General features: G+C 40.5%; 1 protein-coding gene across 1 annotated transcript in view; it reads right to left on the reverse strand.

The window, feature by feature from the left end:
* Positions 1–377: 377 nt before the first annotated feature.
* Positions 378–14,329, reverse strand: part of CYP19A1 (cytochrome P450 family 19 subfamily A member 1) — a gene marked incomplete at both ends in the record, with an annotated part of 48,998 nt that continues 35,046 nt past the window's right edge. The window contains 6 exon segments of the mRNA XM_080809726.1: positions 378–626; positions 1,833–2,074; positions 4,765–4,927; positions 5,361–5,475; positions 9,601–9,715; positions 12,091–12,267. Coding sequence (XP_080665852.1) covers positions 378–626; positions 1,833–2,074; positions 4,765–4,927; positions 5,361–5,475; positions 9,601–9,715; positions 12,091–12,267 — 1,061 coding nt within the window.

Here is a 14,329-nt window from a genome sequence, read left to right on the forward strand (position 1 = left end):
GCTGGCCTTTCTAATGGACTTGAGTGTTTCTGCCCCAGACATTAGAATGCTCTTGGGGCAGGGCAGTGGAGATTTTGTGGGAAGGAGGACGTAAGTTTTGCTGATGACCTACTTTTTCCAAAGCATGTTTTGTGGGACTGACCATTTTCTCTATAAACTCTTGGCCTCTATTTTCTCTGAAAGTCTTGTTCTCTGATTTGGAAAGAACAGGTGAGCAATGTCTCCTGACTTGCTGACAGTCCATATGAGATATGCCTATAAAATGGCACAGGCCACCAAATGTTCATTGTGAGGGTGACACTATCTGGTAAAGATGGACGATTTTCATGTGAACTACTGATGAGAAATGCTCCAGAGTAGGTACTGATCAACCTTCTTTAGTGTTTGAGGCACTTCTCTGAATTTCTTGGGATAAAAACCATATCCAGCAAGTTGGTAGTTTCATCTGGGTGTAAGGACAAGCCATATGTTTTCCGTAAACTTTCAACACACTCTCCTTGCAATGTCTGCACGTGGAATCGTCTCAGAAGTGTAACCAGGACGACTTTCATCATCACCATGGCGATGTATTTTCCTGCACAGCTACGGGGCCCAAAACCAAAAGGCTGAAAATACCTGTAGGGAACCTATGAAAATGATCAGACAGTTAGACAGAGTCATACAGTCTCTCTTTGATTCACCCTGAAACCACCAAGCAGTCAGAACGCTGTTACAGGGTTCAAACCACACTGTTCCTTCACTGAGATGAGTGAGTGTAACTCAAATAAGTTCTTTTTTTTATCCAGTGTGATTCACCCTGTGCTATATGCTCAACTTGGACAGTCCCTGCTTTTGCTTTTCACATTAATTTGCTGGGATAAAGCAATGCACATCATCTTATTACAGCCAATGTTAGCATACTCAACTAGGTCTGTGGAATAACCACAGCTTTATTACTCTACTACATGTAACCAAGGCAAAGATTGGTTTTTTTGTGCAAAGGTGTTGACTCCTGGCCCATTAGTGTCAAGCATCCAAATATTTTTAGATATGCAAAAAATTAATAGGGACCACATCTCTCTATCTTGTTACCATCTGTGTTCACATAGTACCTGGCACATAGTAAATGTTCAATAAATTTTTGTTGACCGGTTGTCAATATAACATGGGTTGGTCACATAGAAACAGAATGAATTAGAGAACTGGATTAATTGGGATCAGGTTTATATATCATATGCAAATGGAGAAAGAGGAGAAAGAGGGCAATATCTGGAAATTTTTGGTTAATAAACATCTATTGCCTAAAATTTGACATAACTGAAGGAGAATCTACACTATATTTCAGTGATAGAAAAAGCTGAAGCTCTTCTAGGTACTGAATTCCGTTTAGAATGGGAACTAAGGTTCATTGGGCCATTTGGTTGACCAAAGGCAGACTGTAAAAACTAAATCTTTTGGTCTCATTTGATTTCCATCTGAAACACAACTGGATTTTCCTTTGCTTAGGTGGTGCAAGAGTTGAATCTACATGATTACAAAGAGACAAGTTGAAATGGAAAAGTAGGCTTGTTGGGTTAAACAACATTTGTCTCATGGCAGCCAAATTAAGGGCTGGACCTTTGACCCATTGTGTGGCCGCCATGTGGATGCTTCTCAGAGCTGGAGACCCAGCATTGTTGGCTTAAGGATGGTAGTCTTGTCCTAAGCTAGAGGAAAGATGTGCTTCTGGTGAGGCAATAGAGGGAAGCAAGTAAATAGAATGATATGTACATGGTGCAAACACAGACCCAGAGAGGATTTAACAGTTGACATTTTTAAGAGTGGCATGCTTAGTTTTAAGGAAGAGCTCTTACATTCTTTGCAAAGTTTTCAAGAGTAAATTCATTGGGCTTGGGGAAAAACTCGAGTCTATGCATTCTTCCAATATTGAGGATAATGTTAGTCCCCTTTTTCACTGGGTAGCCATCGATGACATCATCCTGTAAGGCTTTGCGCATGACCAAGTTCACAACAGGCTGGTACCGCATGCTCTCATAGATAAAGTTCTCCACCACTTTTAATTTTTGCATATCATCAATCCTTACATCTCTTTCACCTGTGGGAACAGGTAAACAGGACAAGGAGGAAATGGTAGTTACAATATGTGATGGGCATTAAAACTCCCATAGTTTCCACAGAAAAGTCTGCTCCTGGCTGAAAATAATTTTTTTTTTCTAGATTCTAATGCAAACCAGCAACCTAGGCTGAATATGTCATTTGGTTCACAGCATATTTTATAAAAATTCAGACTTGAAGCTAATTACTATAAAACCTAGGAGATTTCACGAAAAAGTCTGGATTTCTAGAAAAATCAGAAAACCTGGGGATACTGGACCCACATCCCTGCATGGCAATGACGGGCTGACCTTGAGTGGCCGATGAGCCCTTTAGAGGGGCATCCACCTGCAGTTTTATACAGACCTACACAGTCTGCTTCAAACTTTTATCCGCCTGGCCTCTGAGGTCTTTGAGTTTGGTATCCTCCTCTAAATTCTAGGGGACATTCACTCCTTCTCTAGTCAAAGTGAAATGGTGAATTAAATCCCTTTCAATGAAATTTTCTCATCTGGTCACCTGTGCAGTCATCTGCCTGGAACACATCACTGATAGTCCCTCCTTCCATCTCATCAAGTACGACCTATTGCAATAAAGAGTGGCAAGAACCTCTCTCCCTACCAGAGCAAAACAGGTGCCTCAGCTAAACTCTGGATGTGCTAGGGTTGACAGATACTTCTATTGTTTCAGATTGGCCTGACACTGGTCAGAGAGGCTTGGATTACTCCCAGAATTGGCAAAGCTTCAGAGCATTCTCAAATGGGTTACCAATTTTGCAGAACCAAAATCAGCCCAGGGTCCTCAGTCAGCTTTGTCTCCTATACAACTATGCCACTCAGAAAAGTTCTCATTTGGTTAGAGAACCATAACAGCCCTGCACTTTGCATACTGCTTTTTTTTACACTCAGGGGTCTCATGGGGTACATTTATCTGGGGTGGGGTGGATAGAAGTGAAGACGATAGAGAAGATAATCAGAGGCATTCCCTAGGAAGTAATTAGTATGTATGTGTATCTGGAGGGAGCATGAACACATGGACAAATGGTTCAGCTGTTTTCCACCTTTGTAAAGGTTTGTTGAAGTGTCAGGGGGACATCATAGGGCACAAACACTTTTCACTTCTCAAGGAAATTGTATTAAATGCTCATGGTTTCAAGAACAATTTTCCCCTTGTTGGCTGAACTCCATCATTCTATGGCTCTCTTCACTCCACTGGGCTTGCTTGTTAAGTTCTCTTTCTCCTGCCAGCCTGTGAGCCCTACAGGTATAGGAATAGCTCTGGCTTATTCACTGGTGTCCCCCTGTGCCTGACCCAGAACCCAGAACCTGACAGGGGGCACATGAGAAACCATTCTGGAATTTGGGGCTTGGATGTTATTCTGGCTTCCTGCTATCTGTCTTCCCAGGTAATTTCCCATCCACAGCAACACACCTGTAGATACCTTCTCTTACATATTTAACCCTTCTGTGAAATTTCCCCTTACTGTCAACTATTTCAAGTAACACAAATGCCTTAAAAAGATGGTGCCTCTCTGCAACCAAGTAAGTCTTTTCACAGGGATTATATAAGGTCAAGAGAGAAAGGTCTTTATCATTACTGATATCTCTTCACATGTCAGAAATGTGTTCTTAAAAAGATCATCTATGTTGGGGCACCTGGGTGGCTCAGTCAGTTAAGTGTCTGACTCTTGCTTTCGGCTCCTCATGATCCCAGGGCTGTGAGATCAAGTCCTGCATCAGAGCATCCTCAAATGGGTTACCACTCTTGCGGAATCAAAATCAGCCCAGGATCCTGAGGCAGCTCTGTCTCTCTCTTCCTCTTCCTCTCCCCCTTCCCACCAACCCTACCCATACGCATGGTACCTGTGCTTGCTCTCTCTCATTTGCTCTCCCTCTTAAAAAAAAAAAAAAAAGATTATCCACATGAAAGACATTCCAAATAAGCAATTCTGGTTTTGTTCCCCAGAAAGCAATTTCCTCCAAATGTGACAGTGTTTGTATGGAAGGGGGTGGCAGCGTGCAGAATGATGCTTAGGCAAAGGCAGAACAGAAAATATAGTGTCAGGAAGAGCTGAGCAGGGACCTGGTGGAGGGGGAGAGGGCTGGGGGAAGAAGGGTCCAGCATCACTGGATTTGGAGGGGAGAGGGAAACTGATCATTCTTGTGCCTTTGCTGTCATCCTCCCCTTGTCCTTCTGCCACTGACTGGAAGTTCATTTGTAAACAGACTGCTTGAAACCCAGAAACACTGCTGTAGATGATAGCCAGTTCCCTGGAAGGACCCACAAAAGCATTTGGCCCTGGTAAGGTAGGCAGAACATTTAAGTGCACATTAAGGAAGACCTTGAATAATATACAGCAAAGTATTAACAGTGGTTCCCCCTGCAGAGTGCAGATGAGGCTGGTGAAGAGAGTGGAAGGGGTCAGGGAATGTCACTTTCTGCTTTATACATCTCTGTGTTATTTAATTTTTTTGCAATGAGGATGCATTGTTTTTATAATGAAAAAAAAACACAGTAAGAATGGATTTGCCATCTATCTGGCATAACCAAGTGTGGCAAAATGACTACCTTTATTATTCTCTGGGTGGATTAAAATAAATATTTTTTTGAAATCAGATTCTTAGGACATAAAAAGCTGAGGTTCAGAAGGAATTGTTTTCTAAGCTCTATTATTATTTGATCAGTTCTTACCAATAACAGTCTGGATCTCCTTCACTATTGCCTCTTCAACCTTAGGGTGCTTTGCAATGAGAAATAGCATAAAAAACACAGAGACAGACATGGTGTCTGGTGCTGCAACCAGCATTTCCAGTATGCACTGGTTCACATTCTCTCTCGTCAGGTCACCACGTTTCTGAACAATTGCAAGAAGGGAGAAAAGTTAGAAAAGAGACTCAAAGCTTCCAAAAAGGAGGGGAAGGGACAGTCAGGATCAAAAACATCAGTAAAATGAGGTCATAAATATTACACCTCTGTAATTGACTATGGACATTTTTCCTAATAGTCTTCAGTGTAATCAGAAAAATTTAACCAATTATCTGTATTTACTGTCTCTGGGCTCCCCCATTTTCATATTTTGTACTGTGCAGACACAGTAGTTTCGATCTTAAAGGTCAGTCTCACCAGAACGTGCAATGAGTGGGCTCTTTGAGTCATCATTATAGAAGTAATAGAGCAGATACTTAAAAGCAGAAGTATGCAACAATTACAAGAGGGGATCTTTACACAACCTACACACAGTCAAGTACATATATTGTGTGGGAATTATGGTTAATCCAGGTCAGTACCTCAGCAAAAATCAACTCGGTGGCAAAATCCATATAGTCTTCCAGTTTCTCCGCTGTGGAAATTCTATGTCTTTTTTCTTCTATCAGAATTTCCATGGCATCTTTCAAATCCTTGCTAAAATAAAAATAAAAAAAAAAAGGAAAATATAATCTATCTGCAGTCAGTTAAGACATCTAGAAAAACGAATTCATTTTTTTTAAAGATTTTTTTTTTAAATTTATTTGAGAAAGAGAGAGCACGAGACGTGGGAGGGTCAGAGAGAGAAGCAGACTCCCCACTGAGCAGGGAGCCCGATGAGGGACTCAATCCCGGGATTCCGGGATCATGACCTGAGCTGAAGACAGTTAATCAACCAACTGAGCCACCCAGGAGCCCCAAAACAAATTCATTTGCCATTTGTTTCAATAAAATTATCTGCTTTAATTGAAGCCTTTAGCACTCATGAATTACTGAATTTAAACTAAATTTTTCGCAAAGATCCTTAAATTACATTTTCATTACACTTCATCTGAAGGAACCAAATTTAGCTAAGATTTGTAGGTACTGGTAGCAAACTGAAGGCTGTAACCTCTAGTTAAGGGTTAAAAGCTGGTACCAGAATGATAAATCCAATCATGTTTTCTGATTTTAATGGGTCCAGTACAGTGTCTAAGTTGAAAAACAAACCCAAAAACCAGTGAAGGTCTTTGGTGGGGGCATGCACTCACCAATTTGCCCCAGGCACCTTCAATTCCTGTTGACTCATAACCACCCAGCCCATTTCTATTTGCCCAACTCTGGAAACAATTGAGTTTGAGATTTCCTATTCTAGAAAGTGAATACAAGGGATCAAATATTATTCTTGATATTTACTCCTGTACCTTGCAGTTTCTGCCACATAGTAAACATGAAGTAGATATTTATTGATTGACTAGCCACAAGAGTATGTATATTATATGTGTTTTGATGGTGTGGTAATGGGAAGAGCACCTTGGAAAGAGAGAGTCAGGTTCTAGTTCAGATTGTTCTCTTTCTATGTGACCTACTTTACATCTCTTACATCTCTTTTAAAGTGAAGGGCTCAGATTCAATGAACAGTAAGTCCATCTTAAGATCTAGATTCTGCTATGCTTGCCTTTGTCTTAAACCGTATGCGTCCACCTGTAAGTGTATTGTTTACCAATCTCAGGGCATGCTATTCTGCATTACCTTACATGTACAATAAATCTTTCTTTCAAAAATTTGCTGACATGGTCACCTGTACACCTTGTGGGTGGTGCTGACATAAATAACCTCTGTGTTTACTCCAGCTCAGCAGGAAAAGTAAGGGAACATTCTTTAAGATTCTTCCCACTTTTTGAAGTTTCTTTGTGGGCATCTCAAGGAAGGTTTTTTTTTTTTTTTAAGATTTTATTATTCATTTGTCAGAAAGAGAGAGCACAGGCACAAGCAGGGGGAGCGGCAGGCAGAGGGAGAAGCAGGCTCCCCACTGAGCATGGAGCCTAAGACAGACTTGATCCCAGAACCCTGAGATCATGATCTGAGTTGAAGGCAGACACTTAACCAACTGAGCCACCCAGCTGCCCCTCAAGAAAGGTGTTTGAACATTTGAAGAGGTATTCTTCAGGCTAGTGTAGTAACTGTGTCATTCAAAATGAGGCTGCCATCTATTGTGTATCTCTGTAAGTGTGCCTGTAGATACATACATACCTCCAGAAATACACCAGGGATAAATTTACATTCATTCATTCATTCATCTACCAGTCCATTTACTCAGCGAATATTTATTGAAACTCTTACATAGAAGGGACAGATATTCACTCAGTTGGTGGGCTCATAGCATTCCTACCTGAGCCATGGCCCCTAAATTTAGGTCGAGGAGTTGTTGAAATGCCATAAGACTATAAATTCATGGAGAATTCCTTGATGGAACTGCAGCCATTTCTGACCACCTACGTCCTCCCTGGGCCAGAATTGGGACCTATGAATGTCCATTGGAATCCTCCCTATTCAGGTTAGAAGCTGGTCTTACATAAATGTATGCGTCTGAACTTATATGCCCTTAAAAACTGGGAGAATTGAGTTCATCGACAGTGTTCAGGGAACAGGAAATCTCCGACTTACAAACATGTATTATAAGAATGTATCTGTGGGTCTGTGGTTTGGAACTCTGAGCATATTTTGCATCCAAACAGGTTGGTTAGGTTATCAGTCCAGGCCAGGAACACTTATTTAAGGTGTTCTGTGGCTAAAAAAACCTTAAACTTCCAGAATAAAAAGTAGACAATAATACTGCTGTAATATTGGGAATTAAGACAGGCAGAAGTATAAAACTGAATAAATAGGGATGGGAGTAGATGTCCCAGAATCCTTTCCATCAGTATATTTCTAAAAAGTACTGGCATGACAGAGAAAGACAACTAATATATGATCTCATTTATATATGGACTCTTAAAACACAAAACCCTAGCTCAAAGATACAGAGAACAGAGAACAATGGCTGTCAGAGGTGGAGGAGGTGGGGTAAGGGTGGGCAAAATGGCTGAAGGGAGTCAAAAGGTAGAAACTTCTAATTATAAAATAAGTCATGGAGACATGATGTACAGCGTAGTGACTATAGTTAACAATACTGTATTACAGATTTGAAAGTTGCTAAGAGTATAGATATTAAAAGTTTTCATCCCAAGAAGAAAGTTTAGTAGTGAGATATAATGGTGACCATTTCACAATATTTAAAATTACTGACTCATGATGTTGTTTGTATACCTGAAAGTAATATAATATTTTATGTCAGTTATACTTTAATTTAAAAAATGGCTTTATTACAATGGGCATGGGTGGGAGAGGAGATTAAAAGATTTCTCTCTGTCTTTACTGCTCTAGGACATAGGATATATAGATTAGTGTACTAACAACCATTGGCAAATATTATATGCAGAGGGAATATTGTGGAGCTAATTTCTATAGAAACCTAAGAGAAACCATTATATAGTTTCATGGAATAAGTTTCAACGGGCTTGCTGGCCAAAACCAAAGCCAAACTAATGACCAGGAAGCATAAAATGAGACTCTTCAAACCACTGCCAAATTTGAACATATGGAAGTGATGAATCCTTTATCTCATTGATTCAAGTCACAATAAGCTCTGGTGAAAACGAAATGAAACGTAGAAAGACCCAAGTGTCCAAATCACCTACTTAATATTCACCAACCACATGAGAATATATAAAGCAACATCAAGTTGGCTTCCTTCCTGGAGACTAATGTTATTAAATTTCAAAATACACAAACAAGATAAAGTTGGGTCTTCAAACAAGTTTGGGAACTTTTAGAGATGGAGAATTTAAGATCATCAGGGACATCTGGGAGAAGATATGAACAGAGGGAAGGAGAAAACTATCATCTTTAGTGCCTTCTATGTGCCATCCTCTGTGATAATTACCCTATATATAGGCTCTCATTAATCTGTATCTCTATTCTGGAAGGTAGGTTATATTTTACTTTAAATAACTGCCCAAGGCCAATTAGTTACTAAGCGGTAGAGACAGGATATAAACCAGGTCTGTCTGCCTCTAAACCCCATAATCTCCTCACTGATGGTTAGAGGGGCAGTGTTTAGTGGCTGGCTCCTTACACTCTAGAAACCTATTCTTTAGCCTGTAGGCCATTGGGCACTTGTCCAGTTTCTGTCTAGACTTGTCTATAATCAAGGCAAAGCCATTTAATGACAGTTTCAGGATCCCCCAAAGACTAATATATATAACTAAAAAAAAAAGGAAATCACACATTTTGTTGAAGTCCATTATATTCATTGTGAAAAAATTCTTTTGAGACTACTGTTAATTCCTACAAGTTGAATTATGTTAAGTTCATTCAGAAGCAACAGGGCTATAAAATGATTTTGTGTTTCCACTTTCCAGATATGAGAAGAGAATTTTTACAGATAATAATGATAGGTTTAGCCAACCCATCTCTTCAACTGAAACTATACTGTCATGTCCTAATTCCAGACATGGTGCTCTCAGACCACCCACTTGGCCCCCTTGTTGAAAAGCTGCCTGGGCCTCAGGCCTCCCTTACTCCGGTCTGGCCACCACGTGCAGCCAAATTGCTGTACAGTGTTTCATCAGCAACTTAATCCACAGCTCCCCTGTGGGTTCTGAAGAGCAGAAAGCTAGCCAAAGAGGCCAACAATAGCAAAGACACAACCCAAAGTCAATCCAATCTCACTGATAAGTTTTCCAAACTTGTGTTACTTACACAGACTTTTCATACTTTTTGTATAGCCAAGAAATCTTAAAGAAGATGTCTGGTTTGAGAAGGAGAGCTTGCCATGCATCAAAATAACCCTGGATTTTAACCACGATGGCACTTTCTGGAAAAACAAAACAAAGAGCAGAGTAGTTGAGCAAAAATGTGAGCCCAAGAAAGTTATCTGAGAAGAGAAGTCCCCCTGTATAGAGTCTCTTACCAGCCTGGGCTTTAGTAGGTGTTTCAACCATATGAATGCCACTAGACAAACCAACATTAACTTATTCTGCTTGACATCTAAATCAACCAAGTTAACCAGAGTTTGCAAGTTTTCAAGTTTGTGTTAGAGACACAGCCTAGAATCTCATGTCACCTCTTTGAGTGTCCAACTCCTTCCTGTTTTTTCGGACTATGGGAAATAAGAGGGACACCAGTAATTATGGGTGTCACTGGCCTCAATTCTGGCACCTGGGAGGGCAAAAAGCCACGTCACTCTCCTGGTTACATCTTGGTCCAGAGTATAGAATTCCTCTTAGTATCCCTTGTCCTGAGCCACATGCCTAGTCAACTCCTAATGAACATCCTTTAATTAAATTGCATGTTTGGGGAAAGAAAACTCCTGAATTTTTCAAATTGTGCAAGAAGGAAGGAAACAGACGTTTCTTTTCAACTGCTAAATACCAGTCACCGTGCAAAATGCTTTACAAAAGAGACCTCATTTAATCCTTACAATCTTGCTAGGGGAGTAATATAGTGTCATCACTTTTTCAGACCAAAAAACTGGGAAGCTTGCCTAACACCATAGAGCCAGTGTGGCAGGCAGGTCCTTAGGCTGGAGCCCAGCCCTATCTGACCTCAAAGCAATGTTCTTTCCTCTTGCTGCTCTGGCTCCCTCAGGCAAATTGAGAGTTTAACCAGGACAGGGTGCGGAGAAAGGGAATCAACATAACTCTGCATGAGTTATGCAGATTCTTAACATCACAGCCTGCATCCCTAAGTTTACAGGGAGATTTACATCCTTCCTAAGAACCCAGGCCAGCCAGGAACGAGACAAGACGCAGGGACTAATAAAACACAGACTTGCCTGACCTTCGGAGAGCTGCATGTAGGACAGGCCAGCCGGGATTAGAGTTCCTGTCTGAAGGGGATGAAGCAATGGGTGTGACTAAAAATACTCAGAGTTGAATGGGGCTCCCATCCAAATGACAGTCAGGCGACGTTTCTATGACTCTTGTGGGGAGTAAGTAAAGAGCAGGGGACATGAGGTAAGCAGAGCTGGAGAGGAGAAAAGGAGGCTTATAGCTTATCTGTTCTTCCAAATGTGGCCAGTGAGGCGGCAGGTGTTACAGCTCAGCTGCTTTGGGCCATTGTTAAAATGAGGCCCTGTTCTCATGCGGGAAGTGTTCTTCCCTCAGACTTGGATGTGGCTCTCGGTTTCCCTTTTAGGCTGATGTCCAGGTGTCCTCCCTGTGCAATCCTTTCCTGACAACTCTCTCTGGGATAGCCACACCCACTTCCCCCCACCCCATGCACCTCCTTCTTCACTTTCTACCCCCTTGCCCTGCTTCATTTATTCTTCAGGGCACTTAGTGTTGCCTGATGTATTATTAGATATTTACTTGTTTCTGTTTATATTGCCACTGGGATGTGACCACCTTGAAGGCAAGGACTTTATCTGTCTTGTTCACTGTTCAGTCCCCAGAACCTAGAACAGTGCCTAGCATAAAATAGGCAATTAGCAAATATTTTTTGAATGAATGCATGAGTCAGCAAACATCCTAGAATTCAGGGGAAATTACATTAAGCTGGACAACAGCAGCATGGAATTAACCCAACTGATTAGTGTTTATTTTTTGGTAGTGATAGAGTTGCATGTATGTGTTTTAATATTTGTTTCTGTAGTATAGTGAAGGGAGTAGCTTTTTGAGTGGGACATTCTTACAAGAGTTGTTATAATGCTACATGACAAACTCCATATATAAAGAAACTTTTTTATAGTAGATACTAAACTAATAGTAGCTCTTTTTATCATTTCCAGCAGCACCAGCACCATTATCGTACAGACAGTCAAAATTTTCATGCTTAGTAGCTTTGAGGGAGGACTATGTATGTATATTTATGTATATATGTATGTATATCTGTGCGTGTGTGTGTGTGTGTGTGTGTCCACAAGAATGGTTGGAATTGGTTAAATATATCCCTTTGCTTGGTGGCTGGGGATATTCATGGCCAAATGAACTGATCATATTTGTCAAGTTTTGACTGTGGGTAGAATCGTATTTCCCAGAGCAATGAGGAGAGACACAAAAGAGGAAATGGTCCCTACTTACAGAAACTTATAAAGGAGCAAGGCAGACACTCTAGGGGGAAAAAAATCACAAGAATATTTGGAGATGTTTGAATACGAGCGATGTACAAAAGCAGCATTATCTCTCCTTGAGTCTGTCATCCCCTCTGTCCCCTTAGTCAATAAAGGGGAGCATGTCAGTTCTCACGTACCATCCAAGGGGATCCCCAGGAAGAGAACGTTGGAGGTGTCCAGCATGATACGCCGCATGAGGGTCAACACATCGATGTACCCCAATTCGTTGCTGACCTCCTCCAGCCTGTCCAGATGCGTGAGGATGGATCCAACACAAACGGTCACCATGCGCACGAGGCCCGGGCCGGACAAAGCTGAGGGGAGCATGTCAGAGAGGGAGTCACATGAACTTAGGGTCATACACAATTAGCTTAGTTTGGCCTTTTCTGTGTGGAGTTTCACTGTACATAATTTTTTTAATTCAATAACTTGGCAGAAATTTTCATGTCTTTTTGAATACTTTTCTGCATTCTCCTAATTTTTTACAAACATGCATCACCTTTATGGGAAAAAGTGAATGAATGATTGAATGAATGAATGAAAATCTTAAAATACTCAAAATTAAACTCTTCACATTATGGCAAATCGCTTGTGAGACTACAAATGAAACATTTAGTACTTATGGTCGTGAATCACACATCAATGATTTTCCGTATTTATTGTATATGTATTTCTCTAAAGAAGGTCTAGATTTGGCTAGGGAGATGTTTATATTTCAACAGGTGGCAGGGTATTGCTATCTAACTACTCAAACTGGCCCTTGACTATTTGATCTAAAGTGCTTCCTGTTTAATTATGGTTTATGCAGTTCAAAACACTAGTCTTAGAAATTACCAAAAGTGTTCTTCTCTTAATTTTGGTTTCTCTTCAGACTACTTCTAGATTTGTTTTACTCAGCCAAAGTCGTGACAACTAAGCAAATTTTTGTTTGTGTACCAATCTTCCCAACTGGCTGGGAATTCTTGAAGTGCAGTGACAGCCTCCTGTTAGCACTGTCCTTCAAGTCCACAGTACATGGTGGCCTTCAAATCCTATTTGTCAAATAGAGGAATGAACGAATGAAAGGATGGGTGAATAAATGAGTAAAGACAGAGTGAACTGGCTCTGCTTTAGGTCATCTGGGTAGCTAATGGGTCATGGTAGTAGATGATCTGTCTAGAGAATTTAACTCTTAGAGCCCTCCTTTCTCCTATTTTTTTTTAAAGTTTTCTTTAAGAGTCATCTCTCCTACTTATGTCTTTTATTATTCAGACTTACTGTTAAAGTCAGTTCTCGAAATGCAATGAAAAATCCTAGGAAAATTTGTAGCCATAATTCTTTCTTAAAAAAAAAAAATCAGTTGTGCAACAGAACCCTCTAAAGGCAGACTTTGCAAATAAGAAAGAAAGCCTGGTAAGCAGTTCTAGAGTCCTAAGATTTCTACTTATCTATAAAAAAGGAAGGTTGGGTTGGTAGCATACTTTCTGATTTTCATACTTTCTATCACATTCCCAGGTGGGATTCCTTAATGATTCCTTAATGATTCAGCCCTTTGTGCAGAAGGGTTGGCTTGGAATATCACTGGTGGTTTCCTCCCATACCAATGTATGACTTGCCTCTCTGTCCAAGAGCTGGAAGCCACGTTTCAAACATATAAGCAAAGTGTAATATCATTGCTTATAGGCAGTCGTCTGATATGGATATAATTTTAATTTTTAAAACGTGTGAAAAAGTACTGAATCTTAAAAAAAAAAAAGTTTAAAAAAAAAAGTGAGCAAGTGATCAACATAATTCCTTCACTGTGGAGAACTCTCCTGGCAGTTTCAGGAAATACAGGCTATTTTTTGCCCCTTCACCTTCATCTCTCCAGGATGGGCCATTTGCCTAGGCTGCTCTTCATTATCTCTCCATAGGTAAGCCCAGGGAATCAAAGCCTTCATTAATGTTACTACTTTAGATACCAAAATGTACCCCCAGATTTCTTTTTTTTCTTTTTTTTATTATGTTATGTTAGTCACCATACAGTACAACATTAGTGTTTGATGTAGTGTTCCCTAATTCATTGTGTGCATATAACACCCAGTGCTCCATGCAGTCTGTGCCCTCCTAATACCCACCACTGGGCTCACCCATCCCCACACACCCCTCTGCTCTAAAACCCTCAGTTTGTTTCTCAGAGTCCATAGTCTTTCATTGTTCATCTCCCCCACCAATTTCCCCCTCTTCTTTTTTCCCTTCCTTCTCCTAATGTCCTCCATGCTATGCCTCATATTCCACAAATAAATGAAACCAAATGATAATTAACTTTCTCTTCTTGACTTATTTCACTCAGTATAATCTCCTCCAGTCCCATCCATGTTGATGCAAAAGTTGGGTAGTCATCCTTTCTGATGGCTG

Source organism: Martes martes, assembly GCF_963455335.1.
Source record: "Martes martes genome assembly, chromosome: 7".
Classification (NCBI taxonomy): Eukaryota; Metazoa; Chordata; class Mammalia; order Carnivora; family Mustelidae; genus Martes; species Martes martes.